At 42.4% G+C, this 14,211-nt stretch overlaps 1 protein-coding gene across 1 annotated transcript in view; it reads left to right on the top strand.

Annotated features, from left to right (window-relative positions):
- Sidt1 (SID1 transmembrane family member 1) overlaps positions 1-14,211 on the top strand; it is an 83,696-nt gene that overhangs the window by 42,803 nt on the left and 26,682 nt on the right. Inside the window, exons 8-10 of the mRNA XM_055624869.1 lie at positions 1,544-1,615; positions 2,150-2,240; positions 10,356-10,404. Of these exons, the coding sequence (XP_055480844.1) occupies positions 1,544-1,615; positions 2,150-2,240; positions 10,356-10,404 (212 nt within the window). The remainder of the gene's footprint in view (positions 1-1,543; positions 1,616-2,149; positions 2,241-10,355; positions 10,405-14,211) is intronic.

Raw genomic sequence — 14,211 nt, 5'->3', positions numbered from 1 at the left:
ATAGATAGATAGATAGATAGATAGATAGATAGATAGATAGATAGATAAAGTGAAGATAATCCTATATGGAAAGATAATATTGCTACTACAAAATTTCCTTTTTGTACCTTCAGCTTTCTAATATAATATTTTAATTCTTTGAGCAGTTTATACAATGTACTTTAATCATATTCAACCCCCACTTCTACTTAACTTAACTCTTCTCAGATCCACCCACCACCTCTCTACTTCCTCCCAACTTCACGTCCTCTTTATTATTAATTTTTTTAATCACATGCATAGTCCAGTTTGTAATGACTGTCTGTTACTGGGCGTGGGGTCATTTACTGGAGTAGGGTCAATCTATCAGAAAACTGCCTTTCCCTCCTGCAGAAGCCATCTACTCTCAGTAGCTCCTCCGCTAGGAGCGGAGGCTCAGGTTCCTCTCCCTCAGCGCTAGGATGTCGATTGGACTGCAGTTGTGCAGCTTTTCAACTTTTTAAAAGTCTTAAACCAGGTTGTACAAAGTGAGTTCACTTGGTTGGCATTCCATTTGCTTCTGCGATGGGAGTACAAAACGGTCTGTTTCCTGGGCTGGTGAGATGGCGCTTCATCAATGGATACCAGCTGAGCTTCATCAATGGATACCACATGGTAGAAGGGGAAACTCAACTCCAGCAAGTTATCCTCCATAAACACACACAGACATACATATGAGAGAGAGAGAGAGAAAGAGAGAATAAATGTAACAAAACATTTTTTAAAGTCAAGTTCCTAAGATGGAGTCACATATATGAATCATCAGGCAGCCCTTCGACAAAGATGTACAAGCAAAGTCTAGAGTTTTATCCCAGTTGCCAAAATTGTACCTTGCAAGACAATAAGGAAGCCAAGTGTGATGGCTTTTCCTGATAACAAGGGGTTATAAAAGCTCTGGTGCATATGCAAATAGTTGTGTTGGCCAGAGAGCAGAATAGACTGTTAATTGAGAACACAGACCCCCGGCTCATGGGCCATATGTCACCCACACAGAGGGTGTTTTCTGTTGAGTCGAAAATGGCTCCCTTGGTGTCAGGTGACATTTCTGCTTGTGTGTGCTGTAATCTCTTAATTATGTAGCTCTATAAGCTTACCAGTGTCTATTGTTCCTTGATAAACTCTAGGGCCTTTGATGTAAAAAAAAAAAAAAACATTTTTGCTGGCTAGGAAAAATGCAAGCTAAGAAGGACAGACGTAGCTGTCTGTTTTCGCCTTGTTTTTCTTCAGATGTCTATGGACATGAGGAGGAGGAAGGCTGCTGTTCCCTTTTATTTATGTCAGTTGGTGCTACCAAAATGCACCCATGCAAAGGCCAATCTAAGAATCTTCACCAGAAGGACATCTGATGTGTCAGATGGTGGATTTTCCTCCAGTTCTTGTATGTCGGTCAGAGTGCATTTCGGATATTGTATGACACAACTGTTCAGAATGGAGGATGAGAGTCTAATGTCTGACCCTTTGTGCTTTGTGCCTTTTCTGTTTGCATGTTGTTGCTTTGTTTTTGTTTTTTTTTTTTTTTTACCAGAAAATGAAAACCAGACCTGGAATCTACAGCGATCAAAGAACCTGAAAGTGACCATTGTCCCCTCCATCAAAGGTTGGTTTTGGCTCTGGAGTGTAGAAGAGGAAGTCCTGTGTTGGGAGACCTATTTTGTAATTAAATACTCATGTCTCCCTCTCAGGGGGTCATCATGAGAATACTAAAGTACATTTAACTTAAAGATTAGATCTTTTTGAAGAGAAAGAAGCAGGCTGGGGGTGGTGTGGTGTGCTGGTAGAGTGTTCGCCTAACTTGTAGGAAGCCCAACAGCATGGCAGGGTGGGGGCTGGAGGAAGAAAGTGGGAGGAATAGAGAGAAGGAAGGGGGAAGAGAAAGAAGGGAGGAGGAAAAAGGAAATGAGGCAAGGAGAGGAAAGAGACCCACTTTTAGAGTTGTGACCGTTTCCCCACCTCCAATGGGCAGTCATCACTATGAAGCTGCTTGTGGGTAGCGTTGCGTGGCCTCCCGCAGCTCCAGGGAATTTTTACTAGAATGGGCGCAATGGAAGCTGATCCTTTAAGCTGTGCTGTTCCCAACACAGTCCTCCTGTTTCCAACGACAAGCTGACCAAAGCTGTCTCTCTCTCCCCAGGATCTGTATACGTGAACTCCAGTGTTTTCAGTGTATTCATTTTCTTCTTCTTCTACATGGTATACTTTGCTGTTTGTGTCCATCACATGAGGTAGGTCCACGCTTTCTCCATCGCCTTTGCCTCACTGTGTGATACTTAGAACGTGGGCTCTGGAGCACATTGACGGGCCACTAACTGCAATCTTGGGCAAGCTGCCTGTCCTTCTGTCCTTGTACTTCAGGTTTCTCATTGTGGAATGAAATAATAATTGGCTCACTTGCAGATCTGAAGCCAATGCCCCACATAACGTGCTGGTAGAGCTTTCATTATGAATCCACAACAATAAGGCAATTTGTCTGTGTTTATACCTGAGACTACTAGCTGAAAAGCTTGCAGATGGAGGGGAGTACTCAGCTTTCCCAGCACGGAGTCTGGGAACAGACTAAAGGATTCTGTCGGAAAGTAAATTTAGTGACTAAAATAAATCTCAAGGTACAGTCCATACAGGAATGATGTGCTTTGAAATATATTACCAGGTGTGCCAAGTTCCCAGTAAGTTATGTTTTCATGGGGAAAGGGAGAGATGACTATGTTGTAATTTGATCAAGGAAACTTCCCCGTCTAAGAATTTAAAGCCCCTGGTTTCAAACATAAAGAAATAAATAAAATTTTCTAACACTCTGCCTCACTCTGTGGGGCTGAGCTTTGAGAATTCTGTTTTTGTGAAGCTTTCTGAGAAATAACTACAAAAGGATGGCAGGAGCCTTAACATAAACAAATGGTGTTTTCCCCTCTACACTTAAGCATGGAAAAAATATACAAAACCAGCTATGAGAGCAATAGGGGAGATGCTCACCAGCTGTGAGAAGGGCTCCTTGCTGCCTCTCTGGCAGAACATCTCAGCAGCAAAGGTCCATTTCTCACTCAGAAAACAACTTGATTGTATTCGCTTCTAAAACTTTTGAGTTGAGAAGATGCCACCTTCAAAATCTCCTACTCCCCACCTGGGGCATGCCTGTAATCCCAGCACTCGGGACAAGGAGGGGAGATTAGCAAATTTAGAGTCTACGGGAACTAGAGTTCAAGGCCAGCCTGAGCCACAACATGGATACTCTGACTCAGAAAGCCAAGGGCTGAGAATGTGACCAGGTGGTAAGTGCTTTACAAGCTGAGCCTCAGCACAACTAAAAAACTAAATAAAAAAACGGGTCCACCACGAGCCAAAATAATTGAGAATTGTGCATTATAGGCCACTTGAAAAAATGGAAATATATAAAGAAATAAAGGGATGAAATATCTCAATACCTACAAATACATATCTAATGAATTTAACAAATAGCAGTGACCTCTCAGGGTAAGGTGCTCCCAGCAAATACTGACATTAAAATGAACGTATCTCCTCTATAGCAGACCTAGCTGACAGATAAACACAAAGGAAGTTCTGAGATTGGAAAATCATTTGCAAACATCACAGCTCATCAGTAGGGCCAGGTCTGGTGGCCCAGGTCAGTATTCACAGCTACTTGCAAAGACAAGGAAGAGGGCTGACAGTTCAAGGCCTGCCTGAGCTACAAAGTGAGTCTTAGTTAGCATGCACAGCTTAGGGAGACCCTGCCTCAAAATGAAAAGTTAAAAAAAAAAAAAGTTGACAGGCAGTGGCACTTGAGAGGCAGAAACAGATAGATCTGTGTGAGTCAAGAGACCAGCTTGGTCTACAGAGTAAGTTCCAGGACAGCCATGGCTCCACAGAGAAACCCTCTCTCAAAAACCAAACAAACAAAAAAGAAGTCCAGGATTATAGCTCAGTGGTCAACCAGTTGCCTAGCATGTGCTAGACTCTAGCTTCAACCTAAAGAAAAACCAAAGTCATTAATGACTGCTAAGTTGAGGAGGAGAGTCTGATGAGGAATGGAGTGTTTGTGTGGCTTGAGAGTGTAGCTTCATAAATTACTAAGCCGTGAGAGAAAAAGTAATAAATATGTAGTGAAGAAATAAAACACACTGATCTGTCAACTAAAATAAATACCATCAAAGGGAAGGTAAGTAATGTGTGCCCTGAAAGAGACCCAGAATTGCTCCCTGCAGCTCCCTACAAATGTATATTTTGAATCTAATCATGTGGAAATATTAGACACAAAATTCGTCATAAAATGGGCAAAAGGATATGCAAGGGATCCAGTTAGCGGAAATAAATGATAGTTGTGAAACTAACGACACTGAGGGACCTCAAATTGGGTCTTGCACTAAAAGAAAGAAAAATATGTTATAAAGGATAGTTTTAGGCCAGTTGAGGTTAAAAGACAAAACAATTGATGAGTCTGGAGTCCTTGGTACTCTGGGGTAAAGGAGGAAGATTCAAGGCCAGGCTGAGCTACAGAGTGATTTAAGACCAGCCTGGGCAACTTTGGGAAACCCTGCCTCAAAACAAAAAGTGAGCAGTGGGCTGAGATACAAGTCAGCAACAGAGCACTTTCTTAGCATGCATGAAGCCCTAGCTTCAACCCCCAGCAACACATTAAGAAAATGTGTATGCAAGCATCAGATGTAAAGAATTTGATATTTTTTTTACTCCATAGAAATACTGAGGATAAAAATATATAACAACTTCAGATGACTTTCAACAAAGTCAATATGCTTATGGATAAGTACATGCTACCAATTAACATACATGTAGATGAACGTGTGCTATAAAGTAACATATATGTAGATGTATGCGTACTATACATTTGGAAAAAGAGCTGAGAAACTGAGCTAAAGCCAGGGTTATTGGTGTAGACACTAGAGTGGCAGAGGTAAGAGGATTGTGAATTTCTGGAAGCCTAGGCTAGGATGACAAGAAAGTGGGGGGATGAGGAAAGGGGAGAGAGGCTGACAAGTGAATACAGGTAAAGGTTATATTGATAGATATTCTGTATCCTATTTTTCCACTCATCCTTGAAACATCTCTGTAAATTTAAAGTTATTTTAAATACACAGTTAAAAACAGTGTTGGACATGGTGGTACCCCAGTGTCCAGCACTCAAAAGTTGGAAGCAGGAGGTCAGGGAGTTCTAAGCCACACAGTGAGTTTGTAGCTAAATTCGCTACACAAGATTGTGACTTAAAAAAAAAAAAGGTCAAAAACAAAAGCTGAGAATTCAGGCAACTATCATACCCGGAAAACATGTACAGGAAGGAGTACCAGCTTGCTATAACAAGTTGCAGTTACTAATATGTTAAATATATCTGTATATCTGCGATGTGCCTGGGCCCTCATGAGGACTGTCTCATTGGATGCCCTGAGCCACCATTATCGGGAAACTGTAGTTGTCACTAGATACAGAAGGTTAAGGCAACTGAAGTACAGAGGGGTTAAGCAATTCGATCAAGGATTCATACCCAGAACCTGAAAGAGCCAGGATTTAAACTTATGCAGCCCAACTCTATAGCCTAAAGTCTTCAACAGGCTTGCCCAAATGAATCTTGAGTGTCAGTGTTGAGAAGTATCTGCCAGAGACGACTGCTTGGACATGGGTTATGCCAATAGAAAGTCTTCATTAGGCGGCAACTACACTGGGGTGTTTGGGATTCCAATGTGGCACTGAGCCTTTCTCAGGGTGAGCTTTTAAGCACAAAAACAATGTTCTGGGTTGACATATTTCATTTAACAAGAAAAGTTATCCAGAAGTGTAGCTGCAGAAGCTAAAAAGCAAGATTAGTACATTTTGAGACTTTCCCAGAATTATATAGACTTTAATGAATTAGGTCTTTGTTTTCATTTTGGCTGGCGGTGCTAAGTGCTGAGTTTTGCAGACTGAATGGTACTTCCTGGAGTCAGTTGTGCCCTGTGTGTCTGGGGCCCTGTGAGGGTAGAGGCCTGTGAGAAATGACGGTCCTGGAACAATGTGTGTGACTACCAGCCTATACCTCAGCAAGGCTGTAACTGTTTGGGGACCTAAGATTTTCCCATTTTGCTTCAGATGAGCTCCAGTGTCGCAGGAAAGAGCCAGTCTTCTGCCTCTGAGCAAGGCTCTTCCTTCCTATGTTTCAGGTTTGGAAAACAGAATTATTTCTCTTCAGTCAACTAATATGCACCATCAACACCCCAACAGACAAGAACTGAGCTAATAGCTGCTTGTCACCAGGAGCAGAAGTTTGCTGCAGATGACTCTTTCCAAATATAGACAAACTGAATTAGAAACCCAGAGACACAGAACATTCTAAATAGGGGACCAGACTGAGAAAAGATGCTAATCTGAGACCTTTCCTTCATTGGAGTGAGTGAAGTAAAGTTCTCCACACAACTGTATGAGGCTCTCTCAGCCTAATGCCATTTGCTGAGTGAGTCCTTGTACCTTATTAACACGTCAGATTTATAGCCCATGCTATAAGATCATGATAATAAACACTTGTAAGAAACATGGCCCAGCTCTCAGGGAGCTAAGAGCTTTCCCAAGCATCTTCATGCTGTCCTGTCATACAAACCCCATTTCCTTGCCTCTTCCACATCCCATTTCAGCATGTACTTATTAATAACCCTACAAGTATGGGGGGTGAGGAGTACAGGCTTCTCTTCAACTACCCTGCCACACATTAAGACCAACTGCCAGTTCTGGGTACTTGTTCTTATCTTTGATTCTTTCATCCATTACCATGTTGTCACTCTTAAAAAAAAAAAAATCTAGCATACAGCAGTCTCGGAAGGCTGTGGGTCCACTAATGCTAATGGTTTTGTTTTGATTTGTATCTCCAAATGGTGCAGTTAGAAAAATGGCTTCTTTGAGAAAAAAACAAAAACATAAACCATCAATTCATTTCTTGAGAGTGTACAATTCAGAGACCTTTAGCACCATCACAGCTGGGCTCAGAAACCTGAGCTGGATGTGGTCGCAAAGTGTGACCTGATGGCAGGTCCAAGAAACTTGAAATCCTAGAACGGCCTCAGGGCTTCTTGCGCTCTTACAGTCTAGCAGGCCAGCCTGGGATTGTGGAATCTCAGAACAGCCCAGCGCAAGCCTCAAGCTATAGGCTCAAGTATTTTCTCTTATCTATTGGAGGATAAATGAGTCAGGAGCCTGTTGCGGGGCTTTCTCCTCTTCACCAGTGGTTTAAATAATGATGCTGAGACTTCTGATATAGTTTAAAGCCTGAGCCTTCTGCTGAAACCTTCTCCCAGCTTAACCCAACTGTTCTATCGCTGCAATCTGCCTGGAAGTTCTACTATTGGCCTTCAGCTCTTTATTACAACCAATCAGCAGCGAGACAAACACTGATACTGCTTTTAGATTGCCTTTAGGCATAGAGGACTGTCTGACCTTCATGTTTTTTGAGCATGTGTGGAAGAACAAGCATTTACAAATAGGAAGCCAGCGATGGACCATAGAAATGGCAATACCAAAATCCTGCCAGCTTTCTGCCAGTTCAGGAATCAAAGATGGAAAATACAGAGACACACTGTAATACATGGGAAGGAAAGTCACCCCAACATGATGCCAGCCCAGTTGCCAGACTGATTGTCAGGGTGCGCCCATCTCACTCAACCTACCTTACCTCTCATCTGCCACTTTTAAAATTTGCTGACTAGATACTTCCTGCCTCACCTCAGCTGCGGAAATTACCTAAGTGCTCTCATGAAAAACGGTAGCAGTTCCAGAACCTAATTCAAACACAGGTAAAGCCCACTGTGCCAAATACATTGCATTCTAGCAGCCTAGATGATTACTCGCCCATCAGCAACCACCAAATTTGATCAGAAAGGCCTTCCCCACAATGTCCCTTTCTGGATGGAACCATCAGGCTGAATCTTGGCTGTCCTCCTTAGTGATTTGCTTTGTCACTCAACAAATACTCAGATGTTTATCTCCCACATGTCCAGTCCTAGCCTAGAGGTTGACGAACAAAAAAGTCTACATCCTTACCACAACCTCGAACCGCAGAGAGAAGAAACACACAAGCATGCGAGCGAACCACGAAGAAAACCATGCCGGGTAGTGGCCAGGGAAGAATAAACGCAGCAGTAAGAGAGAGAATGGCTGGGATGCTGCTTCGGATTTGATTTCACTGACAGGAAGAGCCGTTTGGAATCACAGCTCTCCAGATGTGTCAGGATCTAGTGGGGGACAGTGACCTTGCAGGGCACAAGATTAGTTTGGTGTCTAAGAAAAATAGGTTTGGAGAGTAGTCCTGTCAAAGAAGATGGGGGTTATCTAGAACGGTCATCTGAAAGCACATAAGTGTCTGTTAAGGCATGAACCCTCCCAGCTGCCCTCTCTACTCCTCCCCTCCGGTCTCACTTCTGAAAACAAAGCAAAACAAAACAGAGAATCATTTTGAAATGAGAGGTTAATCCACATGTTAATTTGATGGACAGTGCCAAATGGTACATCCAGGGAAAAACAGCTTCTTTGAGGTTGAATTCATAAACCATCAACTTGTCCCTTCAAAGTGCGCAGTTCCGAGTTGTTGATTCAAAGCTTCACGATCATCAGCACCGAGTCTTGCATTTCGGAATATTCTCACCACACCAAAATGAGACTACACAAACGCAAGATCAGATACAAGAGCAGCTTTATTTCCATACGCTAGCAATGAACAGCCGAAAATAAAATAACACTCCCATTTACCAAAGCATCTAACGGAATAAAATACTAAGAAGTACTGTCTAAGTGTAGGGTTTCGCATGCTGAAAAATGTCACTAATGAAATTGGAGAACACTTTAATTTTTAAAAAAAGCTTTTTTGAAGTTTAAGTGTTCATAGGTTTGCCTGCCTGCTTTAGACAGTGTGCTCTACAGAAGAGTGACCATGAAAGGATGCCCTGTCTTCATCCTCAGAATCTGTGAATATGTTACCTTGCATGGCAAAGACAAGTTTGCCATTATAAGTTGTGAACTAGATCTTGGATTGTTGACGTAGGCTGTTAGAATCACAAGGATCTTACGAGGACACTGGAGAGATGGTGCAGAGGTTAGAGGGTAGGCTTTCAGTTCTTCCAGAGGACCTGAGTTTGATTCCCAGCACCAGTTCCAGCCGGTTCACAACAACCTGTAACTCCAATGCCCTCTTCTGGCCTCCATGAGCACTGCACTCATGTGCACCTACCTATACACAAACACATACACATAAATGAAAAAAAAATTTTAATTAAAAAAAAATGGCTAACGGGTTTAAACATATGTTCTCCAAAGTAGACATACCAATGCTCAGCAAACATTGAACAGATGTTCATCATTAGCCCTTAGGGGAGTGCAAATCAAAGCTTCAATGAAGTGTCAAACTCTAAAGGTTGGACATAATTTTTAAAACATTTAAATACAAAGTGAGAATTGGCTGAACTGTAGAGAAATGGGAATCTTCAGACTTGGCTGATGGGAATGTGAAACAGGGCTTGCTCTAAAGTCTTTGAGGATAACAGTTTGGGAGAGTAAAATATAGAGTAACCTCCTGCCTAGCAGCTTACTTCTAGTTATATACCCAAGAGACATGAAGATAGATCTATAAAAAAAACATGAACACAAATGGTCATAGCAGTGCCATTTTAATACACAGCCAACAAAAACAATAAAAGTACTCATCAAGGGAAAACAAATAAAATATAGTACACTCACACACACTGGAATATTATCCAACCATAAAAATATGAATAGACTGATGTACGTTACAATATTAATTAACCTTGAAAATAGTATACTATATCAAGGAAGCCAGTCAAAAAAAGTTCATATGTACCGTGACTTCATTTATATAAACTGTCTAGAGGAGGTAAATGTATAAGATACAGTAGACTAGTGATTACCAAGGCCTAGGGGAGGAGGGAGAATGAAGAGCAAACTGCTGGCAGATACACAGCTTCTTTGGAGGGGGCTCATGATTGTGGAGGCAGATGCACAAGTGTTTGGATATATTGAAACATGTTGAATCGGGGGCTGTAAAAGACACGTTGTAATGTGTTTATATCTGAAAATGCATGAATGTTACTAATGTACAGGCTTGAGAATGGAAATACTGAATCATAGGACAGTCTGTGTTCGGCTATCTGGGGGAATTGCCAAATTGTCTTCCAAAGAGGGGGTCGGCGGGAGATGCCATTTTAAACTTCTACCAGTAATTTCTCCAAGGGCCTCTTTAAGAGATCCTAGAAGACAAATTCTCAACAGAGTGTAGAGGAAGCTAATGCAGAATGCTGACTTTAAAGAGAATGTGCACGGGTGTATAAAAGTATGCAGCTGTGTGTATGCTTGCTTGCAGGTGTCAGAGGAAATCCACTGATGGCAGCTTTGGTTCCAGTGACGGTAAGAGAATTCCTTGCTTAATTCCTAATCCCAAAGGGTGCTGCATGGTGCAGCCACTTCCCTTTTGGTACCTTCTGTATCCCTTTATTTTTATCCCAGAGTCCTCTTGTCCACAGACGGTCTACAGAAGGCAGAGCTAGTGAGAAGCAAGTTTATGGTTGGTAACTATTGAGCTATGGAACACACGTGAAGAATTTGCACCCAGAATGCCCCCATTGTTCATAGAGCACATGTCAACCATTCATCTTTTCTAGACGTTGTCTCTGCACTGGGAAACAACTGCTCACACCTGTTCGTGTGCCAATGTTGACCTGGGAATAGCAGTGAGAACATGTTATGTCAACAGTTATGCAGCGTGCTTTTCCCAAATTGAGATGAAAGCTTTGTGTGCTTTGTTTAAGCATCTAGAAAATCAAAATATTTGAGATTAGCAAGCACAGTAAAAAAAAAAAAAAGTAAAAATTGAGGAATCCAAAGTAATTAAATACTTAACCCATTTGTCCATCCTGAGGTTTCCCTCAAAGGATTTCAGTTGTCTTTTTTTTTTAATTAAAACTTAGAACTTCAATAAAATTGTTTGACTATTTTTAAAAATTTTTAAACTTCAGATGTGCTCAGTTTGACAAAGCCCAGGTCACCATAAGCTCCTACGCTGTTGGGGAAGGAGTGAAAATTGAAAATGGTGCATGGAAAAAATGGAGTCAGGTGCAGCCCACGTTCAGTTCCGCGCTTTCCGCACGTGAATCCACAGAATCGTAAAAAAAGATACCAACCCGCCTCCCCCCAGCAGGATTCTCTCTCTATTTGCTGGAAGGCTTGAGGGTGTTTACATTTGTCTTTCGTAAGTGAAGTGGCGGCTTGTCTGGTTTTCCAGCCTCCCCGCCCCCCAGGCACTTTGTTTGAATAAACATTCAACACCTGCTTACTGAGCTTTACCATGCTGGAGCTCTGCTTTCACTGTTGTTTTTAAAATGTTTCAGTCCCATAACCTGGAGGTCATATTTTCTACCACACTCCCCGGGTTTTCTAATAATAGCAAAATACGTATATAATGTAAACATAAATTATATAATAAAAATTGGGTCCTTTAGAACTTGGGCTTAAATCCAGTAGGTTAGATTTCATTAAGTGCCCTCTGAATGAAAGGTCTGTTGTTTCTTGCAGTGATGCAGATGATGGAATTCTGTGATTACTAGAATCACTGAAGGAATTCCATGTTCAGAAGGGGCCCTTAAATTTCAAAACATACATCAACAGGGTTCAGGCTTGAACCAGATAATGTTGAAAAGTCAGGTACACTGAAAATAGCTTAGACCTAGAGGTGTCCTGCAGACAGCAGGCGAAAATGAGTGAGCAAAAGGAATGGAGGTGCGTTCAGTGTGTTCCTGTAGACCCCCACAGTGGTGGTAATCACTGAAGAACATACTTCGGACCCACTTCTATACCAGAGGCTCCTGGGCCTGCAAATCAAGAGACTTTCAGAATCAACAGAGCATGGTGCTCTGGTCTGTTTCTCCGAGAGCCTCTGCACTCTCCTTTTCACTTTGCTGGATGTTAGTCATGCGGCACCCTCATGCAGCAGTCAGAGGGAAGAGCCCGCCATTTTCTCCCACCATTTTCTCTTGTAAAGTGCATCACACCCGTATTGTTAAATAAGCCACTCTACAGAGATAGTTTCATAGCTGGGGGTGGAGCTCAGTTGGTAGAGTGCCATGCTAGCTTGCTCCAATCTCTGGATTAAAGCCTCAGCACCACATAAACTGGTTGAGTCGGCACATGCTTGTAGTTAGGAGGTTGAGAGCAGGAAGCTCAGAAGTCTTCTGGATCATCCTCTGGACCACACAGTGACTTCAAGACCAGCCTGGGATGCATGAGATCCTTTCTCAAAAAGGGGTACAGGTCAAGTAAATGTACTTTCAGAATTAATACTAAGTCCTCTCTCTCTCTAAGACTAATTTTTCTCAACGTCAACATTATTGATATTACAAGATTCATAATTCTTTGTTATTCAGGATGCTCCATATAGTGTTGGATTGAAGTATACTTTAATCCTTGTGACAATTAAAAGTTTCTTGGCCAGACATGATCAGATATCTTCATGGCGTAAAACTGAAAAAATTACCAATTTATAGGCACTAGTTGCTGGGCACAAGTGTTTTTCTTTTTCTTTCTTTTTTTAGTTCAGGAAGTAGAAAACAAGTATGCTTGCCACAAAGGGCTTTGAAACAGGGGGGAGATAAGGAGCCTTTGTGCACAGAGAAGCTACAGGCAAAGCTGGCACCACCTCCAGTGTTTCACAACCATGAGGGAGCCATGACCTAACCAGTCAAAGCAAGAGCAGAACGGCAGCAAGCTCCAGCCAGCCAGTGGAAGAGCCAGCTAGGTGACCCTCAGGCTTATGTCGCTGAGCCGGTGAGACCAGCCAGAGAGAGAGCTGGAGCGGAGTGTGCTACCAGGAGATGCCCACATCTGGTAGAGGAACCTTCGGAGGAAAATGAAGCTATAGAAATGTCTTTCTTTGCCATCAGCAAAACCAAGTGTCTCTGAGAAGCAGGAATCCAATGGAGCTCAACACAACAGGAAACCACCCAGACGGCTGGGCCCAGACAAATGCTAGAAGCAGGTTCTCAAAGGGCAAGGAGTCCCAGGAGACTTGAAGTGTTGTAACATCCACTCACCAGGAAGCCGGACACTTTGCTTGCATGTGGTCATTATTTTGTTGTGTGTGTTCATATGTGTGTATACACACATGTATATTTATATATACAAACATGCATCTTAAATATTATCCAGTAGAAATAAATTTTGCAAAAAAAAAAAAAAAAGCTAGGTCTTAGCAGATAGCAGTACAGTGAGTCTCTACCCATTGGCTACCTGGGGAAACTACCTGATCTCAGCACCTCTATTTAATCATCTTTAAAATGTTGATAATAATCGCCCACACCTCTTAGGGCTGCTGAAAAGTCAAGAGTGTCTGACACACTCACGTTCGTTCTCTTCAGGATGAAGGAATGGCAGCATCAGTAGTAGCAATCACAACATCCCGGGGCGGTGATGGCTCTGCTGATTGTGGTGCTTTTAGCCTGCAGGAGCAAGAGCAGCAGCCAAACTCTATGTTGTCATGAAGCCAGAACTGACCCAAGTCAAAAGGAGACAGTCAGGCGTCTTCACGCAATGTTCTCTGTGCTCCAAATTTGATTCTTAATGTTTAAGAGGCTAAAGCTAGGCTGAGAATAAAGCTCAGTGGTAGAGGGCTTGCCTATCTCATGCAAGCCCTGGATTTGATCCTCCCCGCCCCCCGGCACACCACACCACACACACACACACACACACACACACACACACACACCCTCACCCTCAGTGTCTCTGCTTGAAAGCATGCATGATGTTGGTGTCAGGTTGTGTACTTAAGGGTCAGTCCAAGAAAGTTCAGAGCCTGGAGCTTTCCTGATAATAAATATGTCAAGCCCAGTAACAATGCCAGGGAGTACGCCTTCTGATGTTCAAAGTCCACATTCTGCCGGCCCTGGGAACAGCCTTGCCTGCCAAGTTCATGGCTTTAGCTCCAAGTCCCACTGTCCAGCTGAGGCAGCTCTTGGCAAATTCACCAAAGAGAGAAAGGAAAACGGGCTGCTTAGGGTGTGTCTCCTGTCTGAAAATTTTAAATTTGGCACTTAGTTATTTTCTCCTCTGGGTGGAATCAATAGGGACACAGTAGGTTTGAAAATTAAAAACACAGAATGAAGCCCAAACAGTTGGCTTAAAAAAAAAACAAAAAGAAAAACAGAAACAAACAAAAAAAACCATGTGAC

This window comes from Psammomys obesus, unplaced genomic scaffold (assembly GCF_907164565.1).
Source record: "Psammomys obesus unplaced genomic scaffold, mPsaObe1.curated_primary_1811, whole genome shotgun sequence".
NCBI lineage: Eukaryota > Metazoa > Chordata > Mammalia > Rodentia > Muridae > Psammomys > Psammomys obesus.
This window is presented reverse-complemented; position numbering and strand designations above follow the sequence as displayed.